Here is a 13,975-nt window from a genome sequence, read left to right on the forward strand (position 1 = left end):
AGCAAGCGGCGAGGTTTTGTTCCAGCAGAAGCTATCCAAGCCGAGAGCTTCCACCCGCCGTGCTGACCACAGAGCTCCCGGGGAAGCTGCCAGCAGTTCTGTGCTTGCTGGAAAAAAGAGATGCTCACTTGTCCTGGCAGAAACTGTGGTTTGGAGAGATACAAATGTAATTTTTCGGAGGTTTCTCCATAGTGTGTTTTCTGAGTGACTGGCAGACAGCTCCTGAGGCCTGAAACGTTGTGCTAGTGATGTGTAGAAAAGTTATTTCTCCAGATTAAGAAAAAAAAAAGCTTCAGTCTGTATTTGACTGGCTTTAGAACAAGTTGTATAGTTCCCAAGCACTAATAAGTTACATTCTAAGTCAGATGTAATAGAAATAAACAGGTTTGCTAAGTAAATAAAACTTATATGATTATGCTGTCACATTTTTCTCTGTTTCCTGGAACTGTTATGTTCACTTAAGCCAAATAAGGTAAGAGGTGCACAAATGTAAGAGATTTTAAATTTGTATGGATTCTTGGTTTTTGGAAACTATTGGATTTATGCAAGAGGAGACACGATTAAGTGTCGCTGTTCCTGGAGGAGCAGGAGGCTGTTCCTGTCCAGACAGCCATTCAGGTGGGGAAGAGCCAGCGACTGTGTCCCATCAGTCAGAACATGCAGCTCCTCACCAGTCTGGTCTGGGGTTTGTGGGTGAGCAGGGGAAGGTGAGGTGAAGTGATGGGGGCCCAGGAGGAAGCCAGGCACCTCCAAGCCAAACCTAATTTGACTCTAATAAACATTACATAACCTAATTGCGTTACCAGAACCCATCTCTGTCTGGCAGGTGTCTGCCAGCACGCACAAGTTGCAAAACAGCCACAAACCACGCATGAAACACAGAGTTGATTTGTTCCCATCACCAGGGATCTCCGGAAAGCACCTGTGGAGGTGGCAGGTGGGTGTTGCAGAGCTCAGTCCTTGCTGGAAAGCCTGCAGACCTGCTGGTTTCACCTGCCCCCCGAGGATTTTCCCTTCTCGCAGCAAACAGGAATCGGGGGCGCGTTCGATCGAGAGCCTCGGAGCTTCTTCCCAGCCCGTGTTACCGGACACGGGGCTTCTGCCGAAAAAACAGCGCCGTGTTTGTGCGTTTCTACACCCCAGCTGCAGCCACTTGAGCGCATTTACGACTCTTCCCGCCAATCTTCCGTTGTATTCCCACAGCGTTTAACTGATGTTAGCGGTTACCACATTTAGATTTTCTTTTGAAGGGTTTATTTTAACGAAAAGCGATGTGCTACCTGGGAAAATGGGCAAGGCACGGGGTTCTGCTGAGAGCCCCCGCGGGGCCGCGGCACAAGATCGCTGCGCTCTCGAGAGGGTACGGGCGGCTGTGACTGGCGCAGCGCGGCGGGTCCCGGTCCCGGTCCCGGTCTCGGTCCCGCCCTGGCCCCGCGCTGCCCGCTGGGAGTTGTAGTCGCCGCCCGCCCCGGTGCCGCTGCGCGCGTTCCGTTGCCATGGAGCGGCGCGACGGGCCGTAAAGCGCGCGGCGCTTCCGGCTGGTGCGGAGGGCAGGGCCGGGACCTCGTGTGAGGAGCGCGGAGCCCGTGGTGCCCGCGCCGCCGGCCCCACGCACCGGCCCCAGGATGTTCAAGAAGTGAGTGTGGCTGGACCTGCTTCTCTCAGCGGGTCGGGGGGCGGCGGCGGTGGGAGGGTGGGGGACGGGGACGGGCCTGGCGCCTCTTCTGTCCTGGGGCTCGGCCCTGCGCCCGTGGGGCCGCACGCCCAGGCCCTGCTCGGGGGCTGGGACAGAGCGGCAGGGCAGGCCCCGCTCCCCGCCAGCCCCCGGGGCCCGCAGCGTCACCTTTGTCTCAGGGCCCTGGGCTGGGGGCACTCGCTTGTTGAGAGGAAAAAAACCTAAAAAGTAACGAGTCGTTAACTTGCATGAGCTTTGGGGTAGTACAAAGCACAGTTCATATGGTAAAGGTGGATAAAAGGCTCTTATAAATGTGTCTGGACAGAGCTGTAGGTGTTGGTGCTTGCAGTGTGGTTTGCTCTGTGTGTTGGGTGGAATAATGCTCTGTGCCATTGTGTTTCTGTGGGACTGAAAGTGTGTTCTGTGGATGTACACAAAGAATAGGGGTAAAGAAGGACAAGAAGACAGTTTAAGAAGGACAGGGAACTGCTGGAGAGAGTCCAGCGCAGCCACCAAGATGCTGAAGGGAGTGGAGCATCTCCCGTGTGAGGAAAGGCTGAGGGAGCTGGGGCTCTGGAGCTGGAGAAGAGGAGACTGAGGGGGGACTCATTCATGGGGATCAATATGGAAAAGGGTGAGTGTCAGGAGGATGGAGCCAGGCTCTTTTCTGTGACAGCCAGTGATAGGACAAGGGGCAATGGGTGCAAACTGGAACACAGGAGGTTCCACTTAAATTTGAGAAGAAACTTGTTCATGGTGAGGGTGGCAGGGCCTAGCCCAGGCTGCCCAGGGAGGTTGTGGAGTCTCCTTCTGTGCAGACATTCAAACCCTCCTGGACACCTTCCTGTGGAACCTCAGCTGGGTGTTCCTGCTCTGGCGGGGGGGATTGCACTGGTTGAGCTTTCCAGGGCCCTTCCAACCCCTGACACTCTGAGGTTCTGTGACAGACAGCCTGCTAGTGGGGACCCTTCCTCCAGCCCAGTGTTCCCAGGACAAGAATTTAAGACTCCTGAAATCCTAGATTTGAAAGTTGGATAGATGCCGTGCTACTGAGGTGTTACAGAGAGTTTATAAATGCTTCTGAAGAATGCTGCTGAGATACGGCATCTTTGGGGAAAGCAAATTGTGCGCTTCTGAAATCCTGTCTCTCACTTGACAGATTTGATGAAAAGGAGAATGTGTCAAACTGTATCCAGCTGAAGACTTCAGTTATTAAAGGTATTAAGAATCAACTGGTAGACCAGTTTCCTGTTATTGAGCCATGGCTAAACCAAATTATGCCAAAGAAAGACCCAGTCAAAATAGTAAGATGGTAAGTTTCTTTTTCTTTTAACCTCTACTTCCAAGGTGATAGGATTGCTTCTTCTCTATGTGTATTTTGTATAGCAGGTGAACCTAGTGTTTTTGAAAAGCATCTGATTTTCTATAGATAATAGTCCATGTTGTGGCAAAATCAGCAAGTTTGCATGCGCTCGTCATGCTCCTGAAGACACGTGAATAGGATGCGTGAGGAAAACAAAAATGCTGCCTGCTAGTGAATGTGCAATGTATTTGGGGACTCTATGGGAGTCTGGCTGTTGTTGAAGGGAAGCATTCAGCTTTATGGATATGGAGCTCAAACTTGTTTGGATAGCTTCTTGTAGCTATAGTAGGTAGTATACTTTTGATGTTTCCTTCTCCATGCTGTACTGCATTAAAAAAAAAAAAAAGCAGTCTGTGAATAGCTAGATGTTTGTCTGTAGTTTTTTTCTTTAAAGGAGAAGGAAGTGTGCAGGAGGCCAGTGTTGAAGAACAAGCCATAGAGAAGATAGTATTTTTAGTTTTAAATTTTCCTGCCAATTAACTGTCGTAATTCTCAGATGCCAAGATAGACCAGGCGCTGTGAAGTGAAATATTTCATTTAAACTACAAAAGTGTTAAGTAGCTATTGGAATATTTTTTTAAATTTTGCAGTCATGAACATATAGAAATCCTCACTGTGAATGGGGAGTTGCTGTTCTTCAGGCAAAGAGAAGGGATTTTTTACCCAACGCTACGGTTACTTCACAAATGTAAGTTTCCTGAGGATGGAAATGGTGGGGAGAGAGGGACGAGTGCACCTGTAGAACCAAATTAAAAAGAACTTACTATGTAAATGCGCGTATTTATCTATTCCTGAATACATCTTAAAGATATGCTATACCTTCTCAACTGTAATTTATTGCTTTGCTATTTCAGATGCCTATATGGATTGCTTCACCCATAATTATTGTAATGCTGTTGATTTCTGAGAATTAAATTGTGCAAAGTTTTGCAAAAAATCTTCAGAGAGATTCCCTGAGGACAGTGTTCCAAATGTCCTGTTGTTAGTCCCCGTCTTTGTCCTTTCAAGACTTCCTTTAAACCCATGTTGCTTTCTTCCAAGTACTTGTAGGTTCTTACTAGAAAAAATATTCTTTAACCATAAGTTTAATGATGTAATGTATACTTGTCTTCTGTAAGAATTTGTTGCATGCTTTTTACAGTTTACTCTCTTGCATTATTTTTCGTGCTGTTCTCACTGTTCTGCTTGATTGTGTTACTCTGATTTGGATGAGCTTAGGTGTCCCTAAAAATGTCATTCAGTCAACTCTCAATGTTTGAAATACTTCAAGAAGGTGCGTGCACTTGAAGGATGGCTTGGGGAGCTGACTGCCTTCATGAATTTTGTCCATCTTTGCCTTTTTTGGTCCCGTTAACGTTAACCTCTTGCAAAAAAGAAACAGGTTATACATGTAATTTGAGGGATTTAAGACCCCTTAATACCTGGGCGCCTGTGTGATTGTTTTCACTGGGGAAACTTGTTAAAACTGATGCTTTGTGTGTGGGTATATGGGGGCACAGGAGGCGCAGGCCTGGTGTTGGGTTCCTGTTTGGGGCTCAGGTGGAAGATGTGCTCTGGGAGCACAGAACTTGTGTCCTTTCAGGATGGCACAGTCCAGCAGGAGCTCAGTAATAGTTTATCAAATTTCCCACCCTTGCAGCACACCGTGTATCTAATTGCTCCATCTCCACTGACTTGATAATGAGTTATTTGTGTTGTCATCTAACTGTGTTAATTGTCATGCTGTATCTTTCCCTGCCTAGATCCATTTATTCTACCACATCAGCAGGTTGATAAAGGCGCCATTAAATTTGTACTGAGCGGAGCTAATATAATGTGCCCTGGCCTGACGTCTCCTGGAGCAAAACTTTACCCTGCTGCTGTTGATACTGTTGTTGTATCCTTCTGGAGCTATGAATTACTGCTTGCTGTGAGATGAGTTAAATTTCTGTTCTTGTGTTCTCAGCTGATTGTAATCTGAATTACTTTGGATTTTAATGGTGTTTCATGGAATAAATAGTAATCTGAAGAGAGCTGCAGAGGTTCAGATGTTATTTAGCAAGGTTGAAGTTTTTCTCAATTTTTTTTACTTACTGTGATGTCCCAAGCCAAATAACTATTCCTGCTGTGCTGTTGAGTGGGATACTGTTCCATCAATCTAATTGATAATTTGAGCTGCTTTGTGATTTTAGGCAGAACTGTAAAAATGAAGTACAGTGCATTTTGTCCCTTGCCTCCTTAATCAATCTTCTATATCCTTCAATTATAGAAGATTTTGTTCCTGTTCCTGGGGAATTTGGAAAGATGTTTAGGATCAGCTTTGCTGTAGGCAGGACTTGCTCTATGTCTGATGAAGTCAGCCTATGTAAAATGGGGAATGTATGCTAATTCTCTTCTGCTCATTATATTACTGAGAAGGGAACCCTGGGCAAATACAGCATTAATGATACCAAGCTGTGCTGCTCTTTTTAGTTAGTTAGATGCTACAGGAAAAAATCAGTTAGCATCACAGGTTGCTAAGCTTTGAGAAGGACACATCTGATTTCAGTACTTCTGGGTTATTTTAGATCAGTGTCTTGATTCTTCTGTACCTTGGAATCTAAAGTGGCCCCACAAACATACAGTTTTGTTCCAAAAAGAACGAGTCTATGATCTCTGGGTGCTAGGCACAAAGGAAGAAATGGAGTGTAGTGCTGGGAGATCTTTTGCTGTAATAGCTGCTTGAGGTTCTTAAATACATGCTTTGTTCTGCACGCTGTGATTCAGTTTTTAAATGGAGTGCATTGTTTTGCTTATCTGTAATAGCTAGAGCTGTAGAATTACTAAGAGGGTGGAAGGTCAACATGGGATTTTGAAACCTTTTGGCAAGTTGTTTCCTCATAATACTTTTACTTTTCTGAAATAGTTTTTAAAAAATCTGTTTTCCTTAGCAGTAATTTGTAGGCAATAATGGCAGAGGGAAAACAGCACGCATTATGTGTGGGAGTAATGAAGATGTCTGCTGAGGACATGTAAGTGTTTTAAAAATGGAAATATAAGCTTTCCCACATCATTATTCTGATGTTAGTTTGAATTACATGCACCACTGTAAAGGTTCAAGGTTACTGCATCACTGTTGCAGAATATGTCATTTAAGTACAGAATTTAACGTAGCATTTTGTTGATATTGAGGGAAAGGAGGCAGGGAATATGTTCCTACTTACTTGTTTACCAAATGGAATCAAGATAGTTCTTTTCATGTGAATGTGGACATTTGTACTACTGCTGAATGTTAGTATTTCTTGCTGTCTGATCGTACTTTATCAAAGATACTGCTGAACAAATAAATGTTTGTATAGAGGACCTACTACCTGGGCTGTGAGCAAGAGATGTAATTTGGATTTGAGAGGGCTGGAAACGTTCAAGTGAGTTTTGTCTGCAGGGACAGCAGAGACTAAAGTCCTAGTGGTGCTCAGTTGACCAGCTGCGCTCTGCTCTGTGCCTTCTCTTCACCTTGTACCTATGTGCAGTGTTCCTGCTTGACATCCTTACTAGCTTAGCTGAGCTGCTTGTGAAATGCAGAGGTCTGTTCAGGGGACAAACATCAACTGAAAACTCTTTGAGAAGGGAAAGCTACAGAAAAGGGAAATGGATGTTTGTTCTTGGCATTTGGGTAGTGCTAAATGAAAAGTAGCTAAACCACTTTGTCATTTTAAATTCTGGAATGTCTTGAAGCAGGATGTAAGATGCACCCAGCAGATTTGGGCTGTGGTGGTTCCAGCCCTTTCTGGTGCTTGGGTGGGTGAGGAAGCTGATTTTGATGAAAACAAATTGCTCTTTCTTGTGGGGATAATTCTCAGCAGGATCATCTTCTGTTACGGGGTCACTCTGCTGTCCTAAGTCATCACACAAGGGAGAGAGGTGGGAATGTGTTACAGAGACTGCCGCAACCTGGATTTGGACCTGCTGTAGCTGCTGGGATTCTTTGTAGTGCCTTCAAAAGACTCCCAAGAGCAGGTGGAAAGAACAGCTGAAGAGCTGCTTTTGTCCCAGCCCTGTGGGTGTCTGTATTCCTAGTTCTTGGCAGCTGAATATCCTGTTCCTGTGAGAGCAGCGTGAACTGGGCAGGGAAGTGAAATTAGGCTGATCTGTGCAGCCCACTAGCATGCTTTTTTGTGAGATATTGTCTAAGACAGAATATTGTGAAACAGTATGATTTTAGTTACCTGGTTTGATTATGATATACAATGTGTTAATGCAATTAACATAGCAGTGTTTTCCTTCTTGATTGCTTTTGGCCAAGTTGTGTAAGTAACGGAACACTTAGTATAAATACAGTAAATTATATTCTTCAGGGGGATGAAACTTGTTCTCAGTTCTAGAATGATGAGATTTGCTTGTTTGTTGTGACAAAAATAGATTTTTCTGTGGGATAATCTACTGGAAGATGAACACAAGTCCGATGCAAATGCACAAAACAACCATTTTTAAAAGATTACGTGACTCGAAAGATACAGAAGGATAGTGTGTCTGTAACATGCTGCGAGTCCTTGACACATAAATTTTGTATTTATAATTCTTGGCTGAGTGGGTAGATGTCTCACAACTAGCAGCAAAGCGGCTCACCTGCTTTGATTGTGTCAGTGGCACACCTGGAACCAGAACTTGTCAGATTCCACATTCCAGCCGTGTTCTACCACCTCCTGTGCTGGGAGGGGGAGAGTCACTTATAGCTGCTGTGCTACTTTGATACAGAAATGCTAAAATTAAGAAAAGCAGCAGAAGTGATGTCTGAAGAACTGCCTCCCATAAAGAGGTAGTTAAAAATATTGTGGAAGAATGTTGACAAAGTGTGGAAGGCAAATATTGTCCTCTTATCAGTCAGCAATGTGGGTACGTGTGTTAAATAACAAATATTGTTTCTTGGCTACCTGCTGTTGATTAAGGCTTTGTGGATGATAGTTTCTCCCCTTCCAGCTGACAAATGTTGTATTTTCTACTTTAAATATTGTGTTTTATACTACTCTAATATTTAACCTAGCTAATACTTCTGTACCTTTTTCCTGCTTCTACAGTGAGAAGGTCAACAAAGGGATTGGTATCGAAAATATTCACTATTTAAATGATGGCCTTTGGCATATGAAGACGTACAAGTGAAACAAAAGGAACTGTGTTACTCCAAAGGAATGCACTTAGGTTAAATGTGGACTGCTTTGTAATTCCTTGTTTTTAATGTGACTGAATGTACAAATTATTCTGTTCTGTGGCTATGCTAAATAAATCAAGCAAATGCGAAAGTAATGTTAGGCTACAATAGTTTTCGAGATTCCTTTTTTTTTTTTTACAGTTCTTTTGTTTTGTCTTAAACAAGTATTAGGTGACTGAAGATACCTGATGGAAAGATCCTGCATGGACTGTGAGTAGACTATTTCAAACAAAAAGGAGGAAAAAAGCCAAGAAATGTTTACATTTTTATGCTCTTCTAAAAGAGTAATATAAAGCATATGTGAAATATAGTTAACACAGTTTATAAAACCTCTGAAACACTTCAGATTTTTTTTTTCTTCTGATTAACATCTTGTTAGTCTACCTATTTCTTGAATATGGAGAAATCAGGGTTTTTTTCGACATTTATTTTTTAACTTAATTTATTAACAGCATTAACTTCAGTATTTTACTTAAGGATTTTCTCTTTTTAATATGCATTTATCTGTATAGGATTTATGAACTTAGGTATGTGCACTAGAAATTCTTTTATACTAGCTGATATCTGAAGAATATATATATATATGTTCACATTTTTACTTGCCAACACTGTGTGATATCGCTGTTCTTACAGTGGAGTTTATAGTACTGGCGGGCACACTCCAAAAGGAGCGTGTGCTGACTTAGTGCCTGATGCTCTGCTCCCCGTTTGCCGCTGCCTTTTAGGAGCAGAAACAAAGTCACTGTTTAACAAAGGCATGATAGCAAAACACGGTTATCAGTGTAGCCAGGAGCAACTTCTTCGGGTGGAACTTCCAAAGAGACCTCAGCTTGTGCACACTGCCACACGTGCATCACCTGCAGAGCAGGTCACAGAGCCTGTGTGTTGTCTGGAGAATCCAACTCTTTGTTCAGCAACTGCACATCCAAATCTATGCCTGTGGAAAACAGCCTGTGCCATGGAATCCTTTAATAAACTAAGGAACTTTTTAAGGTCTACCACTCTAACTCTTGTCTCCTGGAAGCATTTGTTAATATTTCAAGTTTCTATTCTAACATAATTTTGTGTACAGGTGCCTTGTTTCCGTGCTGTTCTGCATGTTTGTTTTCCCCACCCTGAGACCTTTACAGGAGATAGTGGCAGAGATTTCTCCATCTGATTTTGAAGTCAAATTAAGACATGGAAGATGGAATGTGTTACCTAATACATAAATAATTTTACAGGAAAAATTAAGAAGTAGCACAAGATTGTACTTTTGAAAATGACAGGGTAAATCTGAAACTATTGACTAATGGAGGAAGGCAAAAATCAAGGTGATTATTACAGCAGTGTTACAGAAAAAGGTTTCGTCAAACCTCAGACCTTCCCATCAGAATGCTAATGGGCATTTTAATGTGTCCTAAAGACTCTGCTATAAATGTAATAATTTCTTGTTGGTGCTATGGGGAATCAGTTTGTGCCTCAGTGGTTCATTTTTGCAGGAAGTTAGCTGGTCTTGAGTTCTATGGCTTGCTTTTTTATCTTCCATCTTGTCTCCTGCTGCGTTACAGTACGTCTCAAATCTTTGGGGTGTGAGATTTATGCTGGTTCTAATTCTTAACTCCCTTTCTTTTTCCTGTTGTTACAGTAGGGTCAGAACTGTCTTTAATACCAGAAACACCACTGAAATCAAAATTTTACTTTCTTCATCTGGCTTTGTTGGAGTATTCCCAGCTGTGGATCTAATATTTTAAAAATGTTTCTGTAAGAAGATTCAAGTTAAATCATGCTTCAATTAATTTGTACAACATTGTCAAAAACACTGAAGTTTTATCTAGGTTTTGGCAGCAATCGTGTACACGTTTTGTCTTGTTAAGTCAGCTGAGCTCTGCCTGACATGGAGGAGGAGAATGTGCAAAATGTGAGAAGGGTGTGCCTTCTGAAACAGCCGAGCTGTGGGAGCTTGCCTGAGGCTCTGAGGAGTTGTCTTACTGTTCTTGTTTTCTGAAAAAAAGGACCTGATCTTTAAAACAAGAAAGATGTTGATTTCTCATCAGCTCTGAAGCAGATGCATCTTCTAAACAGAGTAAATATTGAAGTGCTGTTCATTCCTGCTTCCTGGGACGGGGAATGTGACCTTGTGTAAAACTGATTTCAGTTGTTTAAAAAAATCCCAAACCAACCTAAGCAACCTAACCAAAGAGCAAATACAAGACAAAACACAACCAAAAAGCCACCACCAACAAAACCAAACCCCACCATACAGTCTCCCCCATCCCAGTGTTGGGGCGTGCTGCATATTTCTGTTGTGCACATAGCCATTCTTCGAATATGATGCAAACTAGGTTGAGAATGTGAGCACAGGTTGCTGCATCTTGGTGTTAAAACTTCCTATAAATATATCTACACTACGTTTGCATTGACAGCTAAACAACTTCCCTGTAAACACTATTAGCAATACTGACAAGAACAAAAATACTGAATGCTTATAGATAAAGCAAAATTTTAAATAAGCAGTTAGTCTTGTACTACCAGGCTACCTGAGCATGTTATTCAAATACAGTTATCTCTTTCTTCTGAACTTAAAACAAGCAGTCCAAAGGTCACTTAATATTCCGCTGCAACTTCCTAACACATCTTATCAGCTTATTTCCTGCCAATTCCTTGCTGGGTTAGGAGGCTCTACATAAAGCAACAGGTGCTGCATAAACAACACAGCTCAAGCTGTTGTGTAGTTTAGTGTCAAGGAACTAGAGTAACATTAGTCTTTGAGACTGGATCTGTAGTGAGTTTTATTGGTACATCTTAGATATAAAGACATTCTAGAAATGCCTGGAAGAATTGAAAGAATCAAAGTCTTGCAAAAATATATTTGTAAGAGTAGACTAAAGGTCATTTGAGCTTTCATTAATAAATATGTACATGTACAAACCCCCCCATATAAACTTAATTTCCTTTTATTGTAAACATTATCAATTTCTTGATCATTTCATTCCAGCACTGTCAAAAGCCAGAAGCATTTCTCTATAAAACATTTAGAAAAGAGTTCTCCTTCCACTTTTAAAATTAAGAACTTTACCAAACCTTAATGTGCAAAAAAAATTGTACACCGGTACCACCAGATACAAAACCCAAATCTGTCTGTACAAATTAGTGTCATGAGAGGAGCTGACTGTGGTTCCAGGTCTTCTCGGAGGAGAGGTCAGTCATTGTCTGAGCCTGCAGGCGGCAAGAAGACGAGCGCGTCGCTGTACGTGTGGCCATAGGGCCTCAGCCGGTACACGCCGTACATCATGACGTGCATGTGGTTGGCCGCCAGCCCGCTGAACGTGATGGCCGAGTCAGAGCAGCAGCCGTCCACCACCTGCTGTGGGTGCGTGGCCATTGCTTCCTTAATGAGAGTGCTGACCGCTTTAGTGTTAAAGACATCTTTTCCTTCTGAATCCTCTGCGTTTTCAGCAAACGCTCCGGTATACTTCAGGCAGATTGCTAGCTGTTTATCCTCAGCGAGTTTCCAAATCATACCTCCCTGCTCTGGACACTTGTCAGGGTCTTCAAGTACACGGGAGAGTCGTCTCAGTGACTCAATGCTTAAGACGATTCCTCCCTCGCCATCTACGTACTCAAGGTCACCAGATTTCACAGTATGGCCTATATAAAAAGGCTGCGAGGGGTCTTTTTTCAGTAAGAAATACTTGAGATTTTCAATAATAGCAAATGTTGTTGGATACGCAAGGAAGAACCAGTTGAATTCATCTTTATAACGTTCATATGTTATCTTGTAAGCTTTTCTCATCATCGCCCACATATCATTTGTGTTGAGGGCTACAGAATCAAACACTCTGACATCTTCAGAGCTGTAGAATTCTGCCTTGTCACAGTGCTTGCTCCACGTCTCTCTCACTGCTGCCCAGTGCCCTAGAGCTTTTGGTTTCACCAGGATGATACAATAAACGCGGATACTTTTACTAAGTTCCATACGTTCAGCTTCTGAAAGGTTCAAGACATCTTCTTTGTTGGGAGCCTGGATGTGATGGTGCTCATGGTGATGCGCTTTAGTCCCGTGACCCACCTTGATGTGTCCTAGGAGTGTAACCAACATGCAGAAGACTCCTCCAAGCACCACCCCCTTCACAAAGGAGCTGCTTTCAGACATCATCGTGCCTGCAAAGGAGATGCACCGTGAGAACTCACAGCAATGAGTTTACTCCGGCAGATTCCATATAGTTTTTACACGTTCTCCAACCCGCTGCTGCTCCCTTAACTCATACTTTGGGACAAGGCCGGGAGAGAGCAGGGGCAAAAATCACAGAATCCCAGAATGTCAGGGGTTGGAAGGGACCTGGAAAGCTCATCCAGTGCAATCCCCCCATGGAGCAGGAACACCCAGCTGAGGTTCCACAGGAAGGTGTCCAGGCGGGTTTGAATGTCTGCAGAGAAGGAGACTCCACAACCCCCTTGGGCAGCCTGGGCCAGGCTCTACCACCCTCACCATGAAGAAGTTTCTTCTCAAATTTAAGTGGAACCTCCTGTGTTCCAGTTTGAACCCACTGCCCCTTGTCCTATCACTGGCTGTCACCAAGAAGAGCCTGGCTCCATCCTCCTGACACTCACCCTTTCCGTATTGATCACCACAAATGAGGTCACCCCTCAGTCTCCTCCAAGCTCCAGAGCCCCAGCTCCCTCAGCCTTTCCTCACACGGGAGATGCTCCGCTCCCTTCAGCATCTTGGTTGCCCTGCGCTGGACTCTCTCCAGCAGTTCCCTGTCCTTCTGGAACTGAGGGGCCACAACTGGACACAATATTCCAGGTGTGGTCTCACCAGGGCAGAGTAGAGGGGCAGGAGATCCTCTCTGACCTATTGACCACCCACCTTCTGATCCACCCCAGGTACCATTGGCTTCCTGGCCACAAGGGCCCAGTGCTGGCTCATGGTCATCCTGCTGTCCCCAGGTCCCTTTCCCCTACCCTGCTCTCTAATAGGTCATTCCTCAACTTAGACTGGAACCTGGGGCTGTTCCTACCCAGATTCAAGACTCTACACCTGCCCTTGTTATATTTAATTACATTTTTCCCCGCGCAACTCTCCAGCCTGCCCAGGTCTCGCTGGCAGTTCCCGGTCAGCGCTCTTGGTACCGCTGGCGGTACCACAGTCCCCGCGGGGCTGGCAGCCCTGGACCCCGGACCTACTCCGCCACCGGGATCCCACAGCCCCCGCCCCGCCGCCTCCCGGAGGCCGGGCCCCGCCGCTCCCGCTCCCCGCAGTCCCGCGTTCCCGCTGCCCGGCGCTGTGCCCGGCCCCGGCCCCGCTCCCCCCACAGCCGCGCTCACCGGTGCCGCCGGGCCCGCCCGCGCCAGGACAGCGGCCCCGTCCCGGAAGCGCGCGCGCCGCTCAACGCTCCTTTCCTCCTTCCCGCCGGAAGCGCCGCGTGCGGCCCCTCTAGGCACCGCTCGCTTGCGCGGAGGCGCCTCCTGCCGGCGCGGACGCCATCTTGCAGACTCTCCGGTGCCTTTTCGGTGGCGGGCAGGTGTTCCCTCGGGGCTGGAAGCGCGCAGGGTCCCGTCACGGGGGCCGGCTTGCGGGCGGGGAGGGCGGGAGCCTGAGCGCCCTTGCGGTTCGCAGCAGCGAGGCTGTCCGCTGCCGGTTGTCCTGTAGTCGGTGCGGCGGGGCCGGCCGGAGTGTGGAGAGGGGCCGCACCGCCCCCTGCTGGAGACGCACCGCGCCGGATTAACGGAGCCCCGGGGGTGCCCAGCGGGGACACCGCCCACAGCGCCGGAACCAGCGCAGGATAGA

At 45.4% G+C, this 13,975-nt stretch overlaps 2 protein-coding genes across 2 annotated transcripts; one reads left to right on the forward strand and one right to left on the reverse strand.

The window, feature by feature from the left end:
* The first annotated feature begins 1,501 nt into the window (after positions 1–1,501).
* MCTS1 (MCTS1 re-initiation and release factor) lies at positions 1,502–8,297 on the forward strand. Its single transcript, XM_065846854.2, has 6 exons — positions 1,502–1,636; positions 2,835–2,987; positions 3,629–3,726; positions 4,781–4,914; positions 5,961–6,028; positions 8,072–8,297. Exons 1-6 carry the CDS (start codon positions 1,626–1,628, stop codon positions 8,151–8,153), a joined length of 546 nt encoding a protein of 181 aa, XP_065702926.1. The 5' UTR covers positions 1,502–1,625; the 3' UTR covers positions 8,154–8,297.
* A 2,651-nt stretch (positions 8,298–10,948) lies between these two features.
* On the reverse strand, positions 10,949–13,641 carry C1GALT1C1 (C1GALT1 specific chaperone 1). Its single transcript, XM_065846517.2, has 2 exons — positions 13,513–13,641; positions 10,949–12,345 (listed from the first exon to the last, which is right to left on the reverse strand). Exon 2 carries the CDS (start codon positions 12,338–12,340, stop codon positions 11,384–11,386), a length of 957 nt encoding a protein of 318 aa, XP_065702589.1. The 5' UTR covers positions 12,341–12,345; positions 13,513–13,641; the 3' UTR covers positions 10,949–11,383.
* Positions 13,642–13,975: the final 334 nt, after the last annotated feature.

This window comes from Patagioenas fasciata, chromosome 11, assembly GCF_037038585.1.
Source record: "Patagioenas fasciata isolate bPatFas1 chromosome 11, bPatFas1.hap1, whole genome shotgun sequence".
Taxonomy (NCBI): Eukaryota; Metazoa; Chordata; class Aves; order Columbiformes; family Columbidae; genus Patagioenas; species Patagioenas fasciata.

Bases quoted from the DNA above. Each gene is read 5' to 3' on its own strand.
- MCTS1 (XM_065846854.2), top strand. The intron at 3,727-4,780 runs GTAAGTTTCCTG...TTCCCTGCCTAG, and splicing joins GCTACGGTTACTTCACAAAT to ATCCATTTATTCTACCACAT. The intron at 4,915-5,960 runs GTATCCTTCTGG...AGTAATTTGTAG, and splicing joins CTGCTGTTGATACTGTTGTT to GCAATAATGGCAGAGGGAAA.
- C1GALT1C1 (XM_065846517.2), bottom strand. From the start codon at position 12,340: ATGATGTCTGAAAGCAGCTCCTTTGTGAAGGGGGTGGTGCTTGGAGGA.